The 21,614-nt window shown below is 38.4% G+C and overlaps 1 protein-coding gene across 1 annotated transcript in view; it reads left to right on the top strand.

The window, feature by feature from the left end:
- LOC131478683 (probable ubiquitin carboxyl-terminal hydrolase FAF-X) overlaps positions 1 to 21,614 on the top strand; it is a 148,310-nt gene that overhangs the window by 30,890 nt on the left and 95,806 nt on the right. Inside the window, 9 exon segments of the mRNA XM_058659269.1 lie at positions 5,578 to 5,720; positions 9,666 to 9,745; positions 13,777 to 13,889; positions 15,081 to 15,299; positions 17,735 to 17,770; positions 17,772 to 17,851; positions 18,029 to 18,280; positions 18,352 to 18,490; positions 19,956 to 20,108. Of these exon segments, the coding sequence (XP_058515252.1) occupies positions 5,596 to 5,720; positions 9,666 to 9,745; positions 13,777 to 13,889; positions 15,081 to 15,299; positions 17,735 to 17,770; positions 17,772 to 17,851; positions 18,029 to 18,280; positions 18,352 to 18,490; positions 19,956 to 20,108 (1,197 nt within the window). The 5' untranslated portion in view covers positions 5,578 to 5,595.

Below are 21,614 nucleotides of genomic sequence, written 5' to 3'. Positions count from 1 at the left end.
ACCCAATGCTGGGGGCTCACGCCAAAGACACTGCCGCAAGGCAGTGAACGAGTCCTCGGCCTCATCCAGGGCGGCCAGTGCACCATGTGGTGCCAGGCTTTGCCTGCTGGCCGCCTGGCCGGGAAGCTCTGGGGTAATGGATGTCCGAATTGCTGCTTAGATAGCTCTAGGGTGACCCCACTGTTTCTGGGTTCTGAGTCAATCCTAAAGATTCCCAACGCCAGTGGCTCTTCTTTTGGAGAACTTCTAATCACTCAATAATGCTGAGCTTTGAACACCTATAATGCAGAAGATAACCCCCAGATTGTCTAGCAGGATATTTTTTTGCCTGACATGATGTTGGTTCAGGAGACTGGTCACATTAGGCAGGTCCATAATTTTAACTAGCACTCTAGAACCTTATACTGGGGTGGACTCTGTGCAGGATATGTGGGCCACACCCTGTACAAAGTTTGGCCCCACTGGTAAACCTAAATTTTAGGTGGTTATGGACTAAGCTAGGTGTGACCAAGGAGCCTGCCATCAATCACAGGTAAAGGGATTCACCATAGACTGGACTGGGCAAGGCAGCAGCACCCAAATGTGCATCCTGAATAGGCTGTGGGGTGGGCCGGGCTGCAACATTCAACAGCTCATACAAGGCCAAATGGGAGGCCAGAGTACACCGGGCACTGGCCTAAAAACCAATGGCATGTATGTAAACTGGGCTTGGGAGTGGACCAAGTGGAGGTACTTGGGAAGCTCCCCTGGTGAGTCATAGCTCTCGCTGGTGAACATGCCGTCCAAATCTGGGGGTCAGACTAGCAGGGCATAGTAGCTCCAAAATGTGTAACTTGTTAATGGACCGTAATGTACTGGGCAGGACTGAACAAACCTTTGTTTACAAGCAAAACTATAAACCAGCATGGAACACAGGTCATACCGAGCTAGGCTCTTGCACCTACTGGTCCCCAGAGCAACCACGGGCAGGTGCATGATTTACAGCTAGGAACAAGCCCAATCGGGGAGGTAACGGGACACCCTAAATAGGTTGAGGTTCCCACCAAGGGGCGTATGTGCTGGAATTGGGGCTGCGTTCTATCTAGGAAACAGTTGCAGTCACCCGAGGCACTAGTGTGGGCTGGAATTGGATGCACCAGGCCAGTTCAGACCCCAACACCATCTGGTGGCATGGAGAACCAGGGGGTAGATGTGGGACTGACTAGGCTGGGTCTCAACCCCCTACTGAGCCATGCGTGAGCTGTATGTGGGTATGGACGAGCCATGGCTGGGCTGAAACATCCAACAACAAAAACCAGAATGGGGTGAAAGCCAGCCAGGAAAAGCCACTGTTCCTGCTAGGGCAGGAGGTGAACTGAGTTGGGTTGGCTCAAGGACCCCCTGGCATGCGCAAAACCTGCCTTTGGGAGGGGATCTGATGGAGGAACCTGGGCAACTCCTCTGGCAGGACACAGTCCCTGCAGGTAAGCGCAAGAAGCATGATAGGAAACAGTCCAGAATAGGCCATGGAAAGTTTCCCACTGGCACACATTCAGCATGGGTCAGGAGCAGACCAGGCTGAATCAGTCCGTATCACCCACTGGCAAATCCGATCACCAGATCAGAGTGTGGGATGAGCCGGGTTTGGTCGTGACAAAACCAGTACACATTATGGAATGCCAGGGCGTGGTTGCCTGTACTGGATATGAATGCAGCACCCAACCAGCACACATGAGATCCAGGAAGGAAGGGAGGGGCAGAACTGGCGGGGGGGATTAAGGGGCTGGTTCCCTCGCCGGACAGCTACTCCCAATGGAGAGCGTGGGCTGGGATAGAGACAGACTAGACTATGCAAGGCTACAACACCTGTGCGCTGCATGTGGACTAGATCAGGGAAAAGCCAGGCTGGGCTGATTATTCCTGCTGGTGCAAGCATAAATTAGAGTGGGTGAGGGATGTTTGGGCATAGCCGCAGAAGCTGGCACTGGGGACTAATTCTGTCAAGTCAAATCACAGGACCACCTAAAGAGTGCATAAACCGGGACAGAGAGACCTGGGAGGGAAAAAGTGGGTTCCCCCTTCTTGGGTCACTATTCCCGTGGGAGGGCATGAAGACTGGGACGGGGGCTGGGATGGCTAGATAGAGAGGCACTCAACAACACCCGTGAGGGCTGGATGGTTGAGTTGGTTAGATAGAACTAAGCTTTAATACCCATTGACACGTACAAGAGCCAAATGGGATGGGGGACAGACTGGTCTTCTGCTACACATACTGGCAAACCAGAGTACGGGGCGGGCCTGGTGGGGGTTATTGTGGGTCGCCCCGACTAGGCTGCAGCTCCCACTGGTTTGTGTGAGGGCCGAGTACGTGCTGGGCAGAACCAGACTGGACTGCAACACCCATTGGTTCCAGTGCAACTCGGGACTGAAAATAGAACCAACCCAGCAATTGCAACCACCAGCTGATCGTGGTGATGGACTGTGCCGGGCCCTGTGCTTGCTAGAGCATACAAGAAACTAGTCTGGGAATACCTCAAAGTTTCTTTGGAGATCTCCCTAATCGAACTGCTGGACTCAGAACTCTAATCAAGAAAAGACAGAAGACAGAGCAGATCAATCATTCATCTCAGCTATATGTTGGCAGCGAAATATGGGGCAAACAGAGACTTTATGATGGACCATATCAATCAGTGGACGACCTCATCGAGCGAAACTGGCAGCGATTCATAACCGGATAACTATTAACACCACTCGAGCACATATCTCAGAGCATGCCCCACATCCGGGACTCGGGGTGGGCGGGAAACCGGGTGGGGCTTCCCCCTCAATATCCCCCTTTACCTCAGATACAAGATGGAAACAATGTGGACATAATAGTATTACCCACCTCCCTATCCCCCTGAACCTTTTTTTTTCTTTTCTTTTTCTTTCTTTAACTGTAATTAACTATGTAAAGATTGTCAACAACACAATAAAATAGAGTATTAAAAAAAAAAAAAAAAAAAAAAAAAGATGCTGGACTCTATGTTTGGTATACGCTTGCAATGGGGGAATCTCAACTGAACTTGAGCTGTGGTTATGCAACAAGGTGGAGGAATCCACCATGGTGGGAGGGTTTGGGGAGGGGTGGGGAGAATCCCAGTACCTATGAAACTGTGTCACATAATACAATGTAATTAATGAATTAAAAATAATAAATAATAAAAAAATATCTGAGCATAGCAAAACATAGGTAGATTCTTTGTAATCTTTGACTAGTCTAGAAGCAATAATAGAAAATAGTCATCAGCTTGACTTTTGGTGTGTGTGTGTATGTGTATGTGTACATAAATATACATCTACGTGTGTACATACATAGTCATGCACACACTGTTAATCTTAAATTTTTTAAGGATTGTGGTTATTTTATTTTGCTTTCATTTCCCTTGTGATACAATTCATTATAGGATATTTAAACTTCAGTGATTATTTATTTCTTTTTGTTGTATCAATTTAATTCAATGTATATTATATTAAGGCAGAGAGACAAAGATATTACATCCATTGCTTCATCTGTCTGTTGCTTCATGCTTTATGTTTTCCAAGGCTGAAGCCAGGAGCTTAAGTATTTAAATGTGGTTGTATTTCTCTGCTAAATAGATCACTTACCCTTTTCCTATTCCATTCTTGAATTTTTAAAATTCCTCCCTCTAGTAGCTGTATCAAATGCAGTATATTGAATATATAAAGTTGAATAAGCTCCAGATTCTCTTCCTCTATGAAAAACATAATTGCTTTATGTGATTGCTGGTTATTTTAATTTGTGCACAAACTTCGGAATTGCATAAGTGTCATTTGTCTTCTACTTCATTGTTCCTTGTTGGGAAACAATATGTAGTATAGGCCCCTAATACCTTTGACTACAATTTCTGTTTTAAGTATGCTGTTTTAGAATCTCCAATTTAGATCTTAATGATTTTCACCTGTAACACTGGAGCATTCAAGTATCTCAAGTTGGCCAAACATTTACTCACCAGTGAAATATAATACCTGGATGCCTACTTCAAATTCATGATACATTAAGTGAGTTTTTTGGGAACTTACAGATCTATATAAATGAAGAAAAAAAGTCCTCATAGTACAGACTTGTATAAACTGAAATAAAAATTCTGTGAGGGCCCAGCACAATAGCATAGTGGTTAAGGAGCTCACCTTGATCGCTCTGGGATCCGATATGGGCGCCGGTTCTAATCCCGGCAGCTCCACTTCCCATCCAGCTCCCTGCTTGTGGCCTGGGAAAGCAGTCGAGGACGGCCCAAAGCCTTGGGACCCTTTACTCACGTGCAAGACCCAAAAGAAGTTCCTGGCTCCTGGCTTTGGATCAGCACAGTATCAGCAGTTGCAGCCATTTGGGGGTGAATCATTGGATGGAAGATCTTCCTCTTTGTCTGTCATCTTCTCTGTATATCTGCCTTTCCAATAAAAATAAATAAATCTTAAAAAAAATTTCATGCTGAATGAGCGAAGTTAAGAAGGATACTTGCAATAAACTATTGGGCACTAACTTTTTAGACTCGAATTTGTTAATATTTTGTTTTTTTTTTTTAAGATTTATTCATTTTATTACAGCCAGATATACACAGAGGAGGAGAGACAGAGAGGAAGATCTTCCGTCCAATGATTCACTCCCTAAGTGAGCCGCAACAGGCCGGTGCGCGCCGATCCGAAGCCGGGAACCCGGAACCCCTTCCGGGATTCCCACGCGGGTGCAGGGTCCCAATGCATTGGGCCGTCCTCGACTGTTTTCCCAGGCCACAAGCAGGGAGCTGGATGGGAAGTGGAGCTGCCGGGATTAGAACTGGCGCCCATGTGGGATCCCAGGGCGTTCAAGGCGAGGACTTTAGCTGCTAGGCCATGCCGCCGGGCCCTTGTTAATATTTTGTAAATAGCTATAAGAAAAATTACCCTTGTGATATCATAATTTTATTTTTTGAATCTTATTGTATGGTAAGATAATTGATTATCCTTAATAATTTGTAATTAAAAAGCTTAATTCTATTTACATTAGCTGAAAATGTTATAGGAACATATTCTTTAGTTATAACTTCATTAATTGATACTGTACTGTGGCACTACCAATGTAAATGTTTTTACAGTCTGAAATACATGAAAAATATGCTTTCAGCACATAAAATTTGTTTGTCATATTTTCCCAAATGTTTAATAACTGTTATTTAAAAGATTATTCAAATTGGTATGTAAATAGAGATCATTCATTGGATTTGCTTGATATTTCTGTTACTTATTTTTTCTTTTTCTCTTGATACAGATTTATATGCATAAAGGATAATCCCTATCTTTCTCTTGCTTTTCTGCTTTCCTTTGTTTCTCTTTTATTATTTGTCCCCCAAGTTATTGTCATTGTAATCATGGAGTATTCTTAAGATGACTCCCCTAAATAACAAAATGATAACCCTTATAACTTCATTTTGCTAAATTTATTATATATGAACTTCATGTTTAAAACAAAACATTTTGCTTTGTGCTGATGTCTGAAGTTCTAAATGTAGTGTGCCTTTTATGCAGATTTAAATGTGGAATGTTTATATTTTATTAGAGACTTCATCACCTGATTCCATGAATGAAAATTCAACAGCCACACCTCCGGATGAATATGGTCAGGGTGATGCCTCACCACAGCAAGATGAGGAACCTGCATTTCCACATACTGACCTGGTCAAGTTGGATGACATGATCAACAGGTATGTTAATTTTTAATTTTCTGTAAATGAACATAGGAAACAAGAAAAGCAAACTGTTTATCACAAAAATATCTTATTATCTTCATTATTTTCTAAAAAATTTAGGGCCTCGCTTGATAGCCTAGTGGCTAAAGTACTCATTTTGCATTCACCTGGATCACAGATCACTGCTGATTTGTAATCCTGGCCTTCCTGCTTCCCATCCAGCTTCCTGCTTGTAGCCTGGGAAAGCAGTCAAGGATGGACCCCTTGGGACCCTGCACCTGTGTGGGAGACCTGGAAGATGCCTTTGGTTGCTGGGTTTGGTCAGCTCAGCTCTGGCTATTGCAGCCACTTAGGATGGAAGATATTCTCTGTTTAAAAAGAAATTAGTTATTACTTGAAAATCAGTTGAACACAAGAGAGATCTTCCATCTCTCCTCAAATTGTTACAGCAGCCATGACCAAGAGAGACTGAACCCAGGAGCCAGCAACTTCATCTGAATCTCTTACCATTGTGTCAGGGGTCTAGACAGTTGGACCATCTTACACTGCTTTCCTTGAGGAACTAGCAGAGAACTGTATTTAAATTTGGATGTAAACTGACATTTCTTTGGGTTTTAGTGTTGCAGGAGGTAGCTCTATGCGTTTAACAATACTTGCCTTTGCATTTAAAAAAAAATTTTAATTTGTTTTTATTTGAAAAGATTTTACAGGAACAGAAGGAGAGACAGAGGGGGTCTTTCACTCACTGGTTTCACTTGCCAGTGAATGGCTACACTGGCTGAAACTGAGCCAGTCCAAAGCCAGGAGCTTCTTCCTGATCTCCCGAAGAATGCATAGGCTTTAAGACTTCAGCCATCCTGTGCTGCTTTCACAGGTGATAAGCAAGGAGCTGGATCAGAGGTAGAACATGTGCAACTTGAACTGACACTACAAGCAGAAAATTAGCTTGCTGAGCTACCTGGCCTGTTGCTTTTGCCTTCATTTTGAAGTAACTTATTAACATTGTATTCATAGCCTTACTTTGTTACTCATTGCTTATATTTAGTCATTGTTACAGTTTTAAAAATTCAAAGTAACTGAAAAACCAAATGACATATTAAAGATATTGTTTGATTCTTTGGAATTCTGTCATGACATTTTTTTAGTAACAGTTTTATTTTTTATGTTGTTTACATAGTTGAGAAGGGTATATGTCCATGTGGACCACCAATCAGGGAGGGGAAGGGTCAAGAAATGGGAAAAGGTGGTTGAGACAACTACTTCCAGTCTTCTATTCAATACTTCCTGTATCTGGAGGAAAAGAGAAGACTGAGGGAGGGGTCTTCTCCCAATAGCCAAACCACACCAATATCCAGGGATGTGAGATGAACACTGGATGTCATCCTAGGATCCCTGATGTGGAGTATGTTGCAGAGTTGCTGCTTAAATGGTATTAAAATTCTAAGATGCTGCTGATTGTGTTGCTGCAATGGTAAGGAAACCCTCCAGAGTCCACTGGCTGACATAGTGTACCATAGAATCTGCACTCACCCAGATACTGTCAAAGCATGGTTATGGGAATTGTCCAGTTTGTTCTGATCTCCATGGTGTTACAGACCAAAGCCTAACCTTCTATGCCACAGTGCCAGCCCATTTGTTTATTTTAGTATACATTTTTAGGAGTTTTACTACTAGTAATAAATCCCTTTTGTATAAACAAAACTATTAAAAAGTGAGAGAAGTATGGGTATTAGTAAAATCTAAGTATCTGATAGAATTTATTGTCTCATTACAAGGATTAAGGGATAGAGGAATTTTTTTTCTGGGATTTAATAGGCTGATCAATGAGTGTGGTCCTACATGCCTGAGAGAGAGAGAGAAAGAGATAGGAAAGAAGAGAGAGAGATGGTGGTATTGATTTCCATGTCAATTTTTCTTCCAGATTTAGTTTCTTTTATTTGAAAGGCAGTTGTAGAGGTAGAGAAAGTATAGTGATCTTACTGCCTGTCTTTTCAGATATCTACAATGGCCATGATTAGTCCGGGAAACTTTTAGAGCCAAAAGGCTTGGACCATCATCCTGCTTTTCCATTATTAATACAAGGCTTGATCAGAAATGGAACTACCAAGTCTTGAATTGGCTCCCAGGTTCAAGCCACCTATACATGTTCTACCACTATACCACGAATGTCCTTCATCGGTCTTTAATATCGCTTAAAGGCTTTCTCCATTGCATTATTATTATTTAAATTATTTTTACGTGAAACACAGTTTTACAGAGAGGAGAGAAGGAAAGATTTTGCATGTGCTGTTTCATTTTGGTGCAACGGCTGGAACAGAGCTCATCCAAAGCCAGGATCCAGGAGCTTCTTCCAAGATTCCCTCTTGCGTTCAGGCCCAAGGTTTGGGGCCATCCTCTGCTGCCTTTTCAGGTCATAAGCAGGAAGTTGGATCAAAAATGCAGCATCCAGGACATGAACCAGCACCTGTATGGGATGCCTGCACTTGAAGGTGGAGGGTTAGTCTGTTGAGCCATGACACAGACTCTGCTTTATTAGTTTTTATTTTAGGCTTAAAAATTTTTATTAAAATATACTAAGGAAAGAATTTTTATTGGAAAATCAGATTTATAGAGAAAAGGAGATACAGAGAGGTCTTCCATCTACTGATTCACTTCTCAAGTGGCGCAATGGCTAGAACTGAGCTCATCTGAAATCAGGAGCCAGGAGCTTCTTCTGAGTATCCCATGTGGGTACAGGATTCCAAGACTGTAGGCCACCTCCCTGCTTTATGAGGCCACAGCAGAGAGCAGGATGGAAAGACAACAAAGACACAAACTCGCTCCTACATGGGATCCCATTGTGTGCCAGGCAAAGATTTAGTCACTAAGCCATTATGTCAGGCCCCAGCAAAATATGTGTTCTTTTGTAAGTAACATGAAGTATTTCAGTACAAAATCACCCAGGCAATTGAACTATGAATTCCTTATCTTTATTTGGAGCCTATCAGCTCTTCTTTTGTAGTTATTTGTATGTATCAGTTAGTGTGGACTGTAGGTATCATACTGTACTTTGAAATACCAGAACTTGTATAAAGAACTTTATAAAGAACTTGTACATTTGAGACATCTAGTATTTGTATGTTTCACTTACCTTAGTTGCTTACAGTTCTATTCTTCCTGCATCAGGATTTAATTATTTCTTATGGCTAGATAATATTCAGTCTGTGTTCCTTGTTTCTTTCTGATACTGAGATGCATTTAACAATTAACCTGGAAGACCTTTGCCTAGATGTAATCTTCAGGAAAAGTTAGTAAATGTTGTTAACTATCAGACAGATTAAGTGCCAATGCTGTGGCAGCATGTGTAAATATACCATCTAAGACACTATTGCCAAATTGACACTAATTCATACCCTGGCTGCTGCACTTCTGATCCAACTGCTTGATAACATGCCTAGCAAAGGAGTGGAAATTGGTCCGGTTTCTTGGGCCCTTGTATTTGTATGGGAGGCTGAGAAGAAGGTACTGGCTCCTTTGAGTTGGATCAGCTTGGGGCCTTTTAGCCATTTGGGGTGGGTGTGACCAACAGATGGATTACCTTGTTTTTCCCCTCCCTGTTCATAACTCTGCCTTTTGAGTAGAACAAACCAAACTTCATTTTCCTATTAACAATAGTTAATAGTCCTTGAAAGTGTAATAAATTTAATGGATATTAAATGTTATTTTTCAAAATGTTATTTTTCAAAATCTTTTCATATAGTTACCTGTCATTGCTTTATTTAATTTGACAGTGGCTAAAAATTGTGTATTTGGGTACCATAAATGTGTCTTCATTTCATAAGGAAAATATTTACCAAATTTTAAAATGTTTGTAAATGTAGTTGTCATGTTTATTCATTTTAATAGTATTAATTGTAGATAACTTTGTCAAACTCATTACCATGAAAACAGTAAACCATCTTTTTTTATCATAATTGTTAGGCCTCAATGGGTGGTTCCTGTTTTACCAAAAGAAGAATTAGAAGTGCTTTTAGAAGCTGCCATTGATCTTAGTATAAAAGGTATGTTTTAATGTGTTAGTATGTACTGCAGTATTTGTTTACTGTTGTGAATACTTTTTGCTCTAAATTACTTATTTCTAATGCATATTCTATCATTTATAATATTTATGCTAAGGATAGTTGTGTATGCATACGCATATATGTGTACATGAACACATGTACACTCAGCAGAGGTTGATTAAAATGTTCAGATAGCCTGTAAGTGTATGCAAACGTTTCACAATTATATGCAGTTTTAACCGGAGCTCCAGCTAGGGATGGAAGAAGTCCAAACACCACCGCGCAGAAACCAACGTCATCGGAAAGACAACCAGAAGCCCTGAGCGGTCCGCAGAAACAGAAGAACAATAAACGTCCTTCGGGACCAGGGAGGAGAGCTTTCTCTGGTTCGAGCCTGGCTCCACCTCTGGACCCCCGCCCTCCCTTGCAATGACCATCAGGATCGCTTCGAAAACCCCTCACAGCAAACAAACAATCATACAAACTAAAAAAAACCTAAAATAAATAGACAAACAACAGAAAGCAGAGCTTGAAATCTGACAGGAAAGAGCTGGCGTGGATTGGCTCATGCCTCGCTGGGTGGGACACAAAGATTAGTCACTCCTCACCATGGTGTTGAGGATTTTCCTGCACACCCCCCCCCCAAAAAAAATGTTCTGCACCTTAATTGTTGACAAATGTCTTGTTAGAGTTACAAGCCAGTCTAGATTATCCTAAAATCTGCCAAGATCAGCAAAATTATACTTCAATACAACAAATGGCTAAATACTAAAATGAAATAGACATGAGACAGCTGAATGGTACCTTATAGCCATTTTAAGGTATATAGCAGCTGGTCCGGTCCTGTATATAAACTAAAATTGAAATGTCAATGAGCTAATCATAGGATGTGGTTAAGACTTTTTTTTTTTTGTTTGTTTGTTTTTTTTAACATACTGGTTACGCAAAACCTTGTCAATTCCATAATGTTACAAATTGCTGTTGATGTTATATTGGGACTCTTAATTGACTGTGATGATATTATACCAGCTCTGACTTCGGACCAGAAATGGTCTCCCCAAGAAACTGTTCAACCCATCTGGACAATAAGTAGCTGGACTCCATGCTTAATATATGTTTGCAAGGAAAGAATCTTGATTGAATTTGAACTGTAATGCTGCATCAATAGGAGGAATCCACCAGGTGGGAGGGGAGGGGGAGGGGTGGGGGGATTCCCAGAGCCTATGAAACTGTCACATAATGCTAAAAAATTAATAAAAAAAAAAATTATATGCAGTTTTAAATTTACATGTAAACTTCAACAGTTCATGAAAACTGAATGAAAGAGTATTTTGTTGCAAAAAATATTTCAAATCATGGACATTTTACTGTTTTGCTTCTATTTTTAATACTTATTTCTTTTATTTTGAGCCATTGTAACAGATGGAGACACAGAGAGATTATCCATCCTCTAATTCATTCCTCAAATGGTCAAAGTGGCCAAAGCTGCCCAAGTCTGAAGCTCCCCATATGCATGCAGGGTCCCAAGGCCTCGAATCATCCTCTGCTGGTTTCCCAGGCCATTAGTAGGGAGCTGAATTAGAATACCGGTGTTGGAGGCACATTATTAGTATGCTTTGTTTTATGTCACATGCATTTATTGTGAAATTGCTGATGACTGTTCTCATGCTCTAGCTTCTAAAGAGAATGTTATTCTCATCAGATTTTTAAGGTTGTTGTTAATCAGAAATTAGAATATTTGTTTTTAAATTTTTAGGTGACACGAATAAGTGCTAAAGATTATTTTATAAATTGTTGTATAGTATAGGACATAACTTTGAATTCCCATGTATTTTTTTAATTTTACATTTAACTGAAAAGTATGTTTGCAAATACTATGGACAGTTCAACGTCTCATTAGGTTTATTTATTGATAACAGTGTTCAAAGACAGTGGATAATTAATAGAATTCTCTGACTTTATTTAGTGGCAATTTGTATGTCATTATGGTTATATATGTTTTATCTACTGCTTTTCATGTATGCTTTTTTTAAATATGAAGAATATTTTCTTTCTCATTATAGAACACTTTCATATTTAAAGTCTTCAATCTTTAAAAAGCAATCAGTAAAGAAAGTGTGTCTAGTATCAAGACGTTGAAAGCTAGAAGAAAGTGTAGCAAATATCCTTTTTCGTACAGTTTAGTACAGATTTGAAATTCGGTCACATTTGCTCTACGTATGCATATTTATTTTTAATTTCTTGCAAAATCTAAATGTTTGCAGCCTAACTTTGTGGCAAGGTAATAATTTAATTTTCTGTCCTATAATCATTTAGAATCTATTCTTTTATTATTGATTTTACAAAAATAATTCACTGATCTATGAAAATATCTTGACAGATTAGGAATGTTTCTGGGCATTCAGATTACATTTGTTAATGAATAAATGTTTTCTTTTAGTCAGCAGTTTGGTAAATGTCAACTATTTCTTATTAATACAAACAGGCAAAACCTGTAAAATAGTATTTCATTGGAATTGGCATTCAGTAGTTGTATATAATTTCTAAGGACTTTTGGTCAGATTTCTGGAATCTTTGTGAATCAGTCTGTGAGTTTTTGAAGGCCTTAAGATTTCTACTAGTATATAATTTTAAATAACCACATCTCAGGATATTAATTTAGTATTGTTTGAATTTTCTCATTAAAAATTAGAGGTTTTTCTTTTCAACAAAAAATATAACTTGCTTTTGCTTAGAAAGTGAAAATGTTAGGATGCATCTATAAATTGAATGATAAAGCTAGTTTATAACCACATAAAGGTTTATATTTGACTTTTTAAGTTTTAGTATATAAGTTAAGTAGCACTTTGGAGCTTTAATTTAAATGGTAGTAATAATACTTGGTATGATTTTTTGCAGTTGACTATTTCTAAAATTCAGGATTTCATTTTTTTCTGGATAATGTTTCCCAACTTTTCATATCTTAATAAAAATGCTGTTACTAATTTCAGACAACTAAAGTAAGTTTTATGAGTTGAAAATTGTTAATTTTATTAGTAGTTTGTTTTGTGTTACATAATTGGCCTGAGAATTATTTTCTTTACGTAAATGATTTTTTTTAAAGATTTATTTATTTTTACTGCAAATTCAGATATACAGAGAGGAGGAGAGACAGAGAGGAAGATCTTCCGTCCAATGATTCACCCCCCAAGTGACCACAACGGCCAGTGCTGCGCCGATCCAAAGCCGGGAACCAGGAACCTCTTCCAGATCTCCCACACAGGTGCAGGGTCCCAAGGCTTTGGGCCGTCCTCAACTGCTTTCCCAGGTCACAAGCAGGGAGCTGGATGGGAAGTGGAGCTGCCGGGATTAGAACCGGCGCCCACATGGGATCCCGGCATGCTCAAGGCAAGGACTTTAGCCACCAGGCCACGCCGCCGGGCCCGTAAATGATTTTTTTTAAGGTTTGTTTTATTTTTATTACAAAGTCAGATATACAAGGAGAAGAGGCAGAGAGGAAGATCTTCCGTCCGATGATTCACCCCCCAAGTGAGCCGCAAAGGGCTGGTGCGCGCCGATCCGAAGCCAAGAGCCAGGAGCTTCTTCCAGGTCTCCCACACAGGTGCAGGGTCCCAAGGCTTTGGGCCGTCCTCGACTGCTTTCCCAGGCCACCCTCGACTGCTTTCCCAGGCCACAAGCAGGGAGCTGGATGGGAAGTGGAGCTGCCGGGATTAGAACCGGCGCCCATATGGGATCCCGGGGCTTTCAAGGCGAGGACTTTAGCCAGTAGGCCACACCACCGGGCCCAAAGCTAGTGATTTTTAAATATTAAATTTATTTATTCTATGATTCAGTTGCATAGGCTCTTGGGATTCCCTTCCCCCATCCCTAAATCTCCACCTCTCAGTGATTTCCCCTTTATTATTATAGTAGTACATAGTCCTTCATAAAGTCAAGTCCATCATTCTGCTATTTAAGTGTATTAAATGACACTATAGGTATGGATAGAGTCCCACATCCTATTGATTTTGGCTTCTGTAACCTTTCCTTAGGCCTTGATGTTAAAAGTGATGCATGTCAACGTTTTTTTCGAGATGGGCTAACAATATCTTTCACTAAAATCCTTATGGATGAGGCAGTGAGTGGATGGAAGTTTGAAATTCAGGTGAGTCATCTGTACATTTTGAGGACTGAAATTTACTTGACAGTCTTTGTGACTTTATCTTTGGAAAATACTAAGATGAAAATGTATTGTGTCTGCAGATGTGTATGACAGAATTGAAAATTAGTATATTCTTTTAGAGTGAGCTTCAAATTTTGAGTTGTGAAACCTTTATATGTCATCTGCAATTCCAAATGGCCTGTAGCATTATATGTAATATGATGCATTTCATTATTTATTATAGGAGCATTGACAAAGAAAAATATCCAAGATTGGAAAACTTTAAAGCAGACTAAATGTGAATTTGAGATTCAGTGTGCATGAAAATGATAAATTCACAATGTAGAAATGTCAGGCAAGAAAGTGTGGACATACTGGTACTTAGTAAACAGAAAAATACCGTCCCCTTGGATTTTAGATCAGAGAGTAGTTCTTAAGCAAGTTGTGATGTATATTCAAACTTCAACCTTGATATAATTTTAAAGTATGTTCAAATTAATAGTTGCTTCAAATGACTAACAAAGGGAAATACAAATATTCTCAGGTATTATGTGAAAGATAATGTAGGCTACCTTTGATTCCAATATAATTTTGTATTCTGGAGATTTTTAAAAAATGGAAATATGGTTTTTTGTTTTGTTTTTGCTTAGTTACTGCTGTTGCTGAAAACTGGTTTCTTATTTATAAAATGTAACTAATTTATAAAATATAGCTAATTAAGAGAAACAAATATATATTTCAAAAAGTTATTTCAAAAATATTTTACCATATTAATGCCAGGAAATTCTGTATTGAAATTCAACTTAGTAGATGTAGAAATAAATGATGTTATTTCTGTGGTCTGTGATATTTAAGTATTGCCTTAGAATAATTGAGTTAACTTTAAATGTTTAGAATTAGTGCCACTAGAAAACAGAAAACAGATTTGAGTTAGAAAATAATGTTAATGTGTATGTATCCTATAAACATAAAGACTGTATAGTGTTTGGTGCCAACTTTAAATGTAATCCTTCTCAAATAGCTTTTGATATATAAAATACAAAATAATGATACAATATTTGATCAAAGTATTACTGAAATTAAGCATGTGTTTACATTGCAAAATTGGAGAATTATTATTAACAAAAGTAGGTGATTCAAAGTTGAAATTTTACCATTATAAACCATCTCTCATCTTCATTTCCTCCTGCGCAGAGATGCATTATTAATAACACTCACTGCCTTGTGGAGCTTTGTATAGCCAAGTTGTCCCAAGATTGCTTTCCACTCCTAGAACTATTAGCCATGGCCTTTAATCCTCATTGCAAATTCCATATCTACAATGGTACACGTCCTTGTGAATCAGTTTCCACAAATACTCCGTTACCAGAAGATGAACTATTTGCTCTTTCTTCAGATCATCAATCACCAAAAGTGTGTTGGTTTCATATTTTTTTCAACTAAGTATATTTTCAACTAAGATATTTTCGTATGTACATTGACTAGTTACAAACTACAGTTGAACATAATCATAACCTTTATATTTCTACTTATTTACATTGAACTCATATCAATTGGCTTCTAACCAAGCCTGAAATAACAGCTTGATAATTACACTTCCTAGAACTTAACCTGTGTTCTCTGAGATGCAGTTATTAATTAATTAGTTAGTTGCTTATAATTTTAGAGAATTTACCTACCACAGATAATAAACACTGGCTATGCTTTGCTTTTGTTTTGCTTGTTTTCCATTATATTCACTTATTTTGTTTGAAATATGAAGAGATATCTCCCATTCACTTGTTCATTCTCCCAATTACTACAATAGCAAGCACCGAAGCCACTTCCAAATTGGGAGTTTAAAACAATATGAGTTTTTATGGAGCAGTAGAGACCAAACACTTGAGTGTTAGTGGGAAGCTAGATCAGGACTGGAGCCCAGAAACAAACCAGGGCATTTTCTAAATTGAATATGATTGTCTCAAACAAATTTCTCATTCTAAGCTGGTTATACACATACTCTATGGGTGTTTTTTGTTTGTTTTAGCTTTTTTGTTTGTAGTTGCTACTATCAGCTTCCCTTTTTCAAGAAGTTAAAGAAATAATAATAATTACAATAAATGAGAAGAATTGCAAGCTAAAGACTAGTACAGTGCTTAATATGCTAATTTTGCATCTGCAGTGCCTGCATCCTCAAAGTATGCCTCTTCATATTCCAGCTCACTGCTTACTAACTGGGAAAGCATTAGAGAATAGATCTGTCATCCATTGCCCCAATCTCCAGATAGTCCCACCAAGTGTACCTGAACCAATCCAAAACCAAGAACCAGGAGCTTCTTGTATGTTGTTACTTACAGGGAAGGATACAAGAAGGAAAGATCTTCCATCTGTTGGTTCACTCCCCAAATGGCTGCAATGGCCAGAGCTGAGCTCATCCAATGTAAGGAGCTAGAAGCTTCTTCTGGATCTCCCATGTGGGTGCAGGGTCCCAAGGCTTTGGGCCCTGTTTTACTGCTTTCCCAGGCCACAAGCAGGGAGCTGGATGGGAAGTGGAGCAGCAAGATTAGAACCAGCACCCACATGGAACCCTTGTGCATGCTAGGCAAGGACTTAAGCACTAAGCCGTAACGCTATGCCCCAACAGATTCAGAATTTAAATGCCACCAGTTTGACCACAAGCACTTTGTTAACAAAGAGCACTGGACTCTCACTTAGCTGTTAATAAATACAAAATAGAATCATAAAAACAGAAAAATGTTCACAGAGAATGTATGTTATAGTATAAGACGCTGTAGTACCATTTCTATGAAAATATGTTATTTATGCCAAAAAGAGATTTTTATTCAGTTTTACAGTAGATATGTCTCTGAAATAGAATTAAATGATCTGTATATTCACATATTCATTAATACTTTTTAATTTGAATTGATAAAATCTTTCATGCTCTACACAAACTTGTTTTGAATATGAATATATTATAAAGTGGATGCCTGGAGCAGGTTATATATTATTATTTTTGTGATGAGAATGCTTGAAAATCTGTTAGTTTTTTTTAAAGAACACAACGTAACTAACTCTAGTCATCATAATTAAGGATGGGCTTCTTTTTAAAAGAAAAAGACGTATTTATTTAAAAGGAGAGGGAGGTTAAAGGGTAGGGATCAGAAGAGACATAGGATGAGGATCAGGAGAGACTAGCAGAGGAAGAGTGAAAGAAGGGAAAACTAGGGGAGCCAAGTAAAACAAGAGCAAGGGAAACATGGGGGAGAAGTGATAAGTGAGAAAAGAAGGGAAGAGTAGAGAATAGGAAGGGAAAGATTGAAACCAGGAGTCCAGGACTGAATCCAGTTCTACTACCTGAATGGAACTAAGGCACTTGAACCATTCTTGCTTCCTCCTGAGATTAAGATCAGTAGGAAGCTGGAATGTAGCCACCACGCCAGATGCTTACTCTTTTCCCCATATTATCTTTTAATTTTTCTTTAAAATTTGCTTTTTTGAAGATTAGATTTTAAATTTTTGTTTGTTGCTGTTTAATACTTGACTCATTTTTTTCTTAACAAATTCTTAAGAATTTATATATTGCATGTTAAATCTAGATATGTTATTTATACATGAAATAGGTCCAGATACAATTCACAACCCTCTGAGTAGTTGTAATTGCTGCCATTGTTGCTTTAGGCTTTAAGAATATTTCGTATAGATAAATATAGGTAGTATAGATAATATTACCTGATTGTAGATAATAACACATAATACATTTTGTTCTTTTTAAAAGTAATTACATTAGACTTTTAAATATATGAATTATGTTAGATGCAGTTCATAGTACTTTTGTTCAACTAACACTTAAAATTAATGTATTTCAGGGTTGGCTTGTGTATCTCATTAATAAATTTGGCATTAATAAATGGGTTTCAGATTTTGCTTGATCGTTTCATAAGCGGATCAGCATTAAATGTTCAAATAATTGCAGCTTTTATTAAGTAAGTTATTTTAAAGTTGATTTTGCATATAATAAATAGCTGTTATTTTCTAAAAGTTCTTCAGTTTTTTAATATGGTTTCTTCTCATTTGGAAATAATTTGCTTTTGAATTGATTGTTGAGATTAGTTTGTTTTAAACTTAAAAGTTGAATGTTATAGTTTTCTTTCCTGTTTCAGACCATTTGGACAGTGCTATGAATTTCTTTGTCAACACACAGTAAAGAAATACTTTCTCCCAATTATCAATATAATTCCACACTTAGTGGAAAATTTAACTGATGAAGAATTGAAAAAAGAATCAAAGAATGAAGCCAAAAATGATGCACTTTCAATGGTTATTAAATCTCTGAAGAATTTAGTTTCAAGAATTTCAGAACAAGAAGCAATTGTAAAAGTTCTAGAAAATTTTAGGTTGAAAGTGATACTTAGGTAAGATGTTTCTCACTTTGTTACTATATTTGAAGTATTATAATGGTATTAACTCCAGATTTTATTTTTAGATTGTTACAGATTTCTTCTTTTAGTGGAAAAATGAATGCACTAAATGAAATCAATAAGGTAATATCTGATGCATCTTACTGTACTCATCGACATGGTAATACTAAGGAAGAAAAATGGCTAACAGCTGAGCGAATGGCAGTAAGTTTGCTTTAATTCTTGTTATATTTTGTATATTGAAAGCTAGATTTAGTCAAAAGAAACTAAAGCCAAATCAATGTAACTGATTAGTAATACTAAAACATCTTTATGCTAAAAATAAATGTTTGGTAGTTAGAGCAACATAACTGTTTAAGTAAAAATATCAATGCCAGAAGAAGGTGTTTCTGATACTTCTCTTGCTGCTTGAAGTTTGATTAAATTGAAACAGATACAGATCATCTTTAAAACAATTGAACAAATATGGTTTCTACTTAATCAGTTATGGTGATGGTCATTTCCCAATTTAGTTTAGGGTTTACATATAAGATTATTATTAATAACATAAGCTCTTGATTAGGATTTATTTTTTTACATTACATATGATTGTCAGTTTTGTGTATATATTCATTGTGAAATGAAAAAACAGACCATTTATGAAATTCTGGTTTTCTTTGTATGTTGCATGTCAGTATAATGTAGAAATGTGTTTCTCTCTGCCATGAATAAATCTTTAGTTCAGTAATGCAAATGATTAGAATGTGATTTAAAAGTTCTTTAATTAGGGCCCGGCATGATAGCATAGTGATTAAGGTCCTAGCCTTGAATACGCCGGGATCCCATATGGGCGCCGGTTCTAGTCCTGGCAGCTCCACTTCCCATCCAGCTCCCTGCTTGGGGCCTGGGAAAGCAGTGAATGGTGACCCAAAGCCTTGGGATACTGCACCTGCGTGGGAGACCCGGAAGAGGCTTCTGGCTTCAGACTGGCTCAGCTCCAGCCGTGGCAGCCGCTTGCTTGGAAGTGAACCAGCGGAAGGAAGATCTTCCTTTCTGTCTTTCCTCTTATCTGTGTATTTGCCTTTTCAATAAAAATAAATAAATCTTTAAAAAAAAAAAGGCTGTTTAATTAGAATCAGTCTGTGGCCCAGAATTTAGAGTCAGAATTTTGTATGCAATCTGTGTGTGTTATAAAATATCAAACAGAAAACATGATTTTTTTCACTATTGTTTATTGCAAACAAGTGTTCAATAGCTGTAAAGTGTAAGAATTATGAAAGTGTGAAGCTGTTTTACATTACTGTGAGATTTTTGTGGTAATTTTACTGTAGCTTGTAACACACTAGTATGTAAATTCTATGTAAACACTTTTTATTCTCAATGTTGTGTCAGTATATACAGCACTTTTTTAATCCATTTCCTATGTGTATAAAATAGATTTTATGTAATTCTATATTTCAGAGTTCACATTGGTGGATTATCTGTAGATTAGTTCATCTGTGGATGTGTGTTGTATGTGCATATTTGAGTTATGTGTAGTATTATTTAATCTAAAGTATTTAATAACTTTCTTGTAAACAATACAAAGTTAGTATTTTAGTGTATTATTGTGAATATATATAAAGTTTGAACCTTTAGATTTTCATATTGCTTAGAAATACAAAGTGTAAAATATTTTCTGTTGTTTTAGGAATGGATACAGCAGAACAATATTTTGTCTGTGGTCTTACAAGATAATCTTCATCAGCCACAGTATGTGGAAAAATTGGAGAAGATTCTTCGTTTTGTGCTTAAAGAAAAAGCTCTTACATTACAGGATCTTAATAATATCTGGGCAGCACAGGTAAAATATTTAAAATGGCAACTTTTTTATAATATTAAACTATTAACAGATTTCTTCTGGTTCCTTTTTTTTCTTAGGATTTGTTATTATTTGAAAGTCAGATTTTGCAGAGAGAGAAAGATCTTTACTTCCCAGAAGGCTGCAGTAGTCTGGGACGAATTGATCAAAAGCTTGGAGCTAGTAGCTTCTTCCAGATCTTCCACATTGGTGCAAGAGACCAAAAATTTGGGCATCCTTTAGTGCTACAGAGAGATCCATAAAAATTAGAGCACCAGGGCCCGGCGGCGTGGCCTAGCGGCTAAAGTCCTCGCCTTGAAAGCCCCGGGATCCCATATGGGCGCCGGTTCTAATCCCGGCAGCTCCACTTCCCACCCAGCTCCCTGCTTGTGGCCTGGGAAAGCAGTGGAGGACGGCCCAAAGCCTTGGGACACTGCACCCGCGTGGGAGACCCAGAAGAGGTTCCAGGTTCCCGGCTTAGGATCGGCGCGCACCGGCCCGTTGTGGTCACTTGGGGAGTGAATCATCGGATGGAAGATCTTCCTCTCTGTCTCTCCTCCTGTCTGTATATCTGACTTTGTAATAAACTGAATAAATCTTTTAAAAAAAATAAAATAAAATTAGAGCAGCTGGGACACAAACTGACAGCCAGATGGGATGCCAGAGCCACAGACACAGGATTAATCCATTGTACCAGTTAAAGTTGAGAATTCTTCCTCCTTTCTCACGGAGAAATGGATTAATCCTGTGTCTGTGGCTCTTGCATCCCATCTGGCTGTCAGTTTGTGTCCCAGCTGCTCTAATCCTCATTGCTTTCTGATCCTCATTGCTTTCTTCAGCACCATTCTTAAGCTTCGTACTAATCCAGCTTGTATAATGCAGTAATAATATCTTAAATGTGATGTTCCTGCCAACCACAATGGAAATCAAAGTGGTGTTTGGCTCCTCTCTTGGCTTTAGACCTAGTCATTTGTAAATAATTGCTCTGATTTTTTTGAAACATTGACAATCTTGAAGCATGAGAGTTTCTATTGACTGCTTTTCTATGTAAAGTCTTGTACAAATACATCTTCAAGATTTTTTTTAACTATTTATGTATTTTTATTGCAAAGTCAGGTATACAGAGAGGAGTAGAGAAAAGGAGAAAGTTGTTTTGTCTGATGGTTCACTCCCCAAGCTCCTGCAATGTCTGGAGCTGAGCCAATCTGAAACCAGGAGCCAGGAACTTCCTCCAGGTCTCCCACACAGGTGCAGGGTCCCAAGGCTTTGGGCCATCCTCGACTGCTTTCCCAGGCCACAAGCAGGGAGCTGGATGGGAAGCGGGGCTGTAGGTGTTAAAATCAGTGCACATATGGGATCCTGGCACGTTCAAGGCGAGGACTTTAACCACTATGCTATCGCCCCAGGCCCAAGAATTTTTTTTTCTTTTTTGTTTATTTAGGAGGCAAAAATAGAGTAAGGGAGGGAGTGACAGAAGCACTCCAGTAAAGTATGTGAACATCATAATTG

The sequence above is a fragment of the Ochotona princeps genome, chromosome Y, assembly GCF_030435755.1.
Source record: "Ochotona princeps isolate mOchPri1 chromosome Y, mOchPri1.hap1, whole genome shotgun sequence".
NCBI lineage: Eukaryota > Metazoa > Chordata > Mammalia > Lagomorpha > Ochotonidae > Ochotona > Ochotona princeps.
Note: the sequence above shows the minus strand (reverse complement) of the source record. Positions and strands in the feature narration are given on the sequence as shown.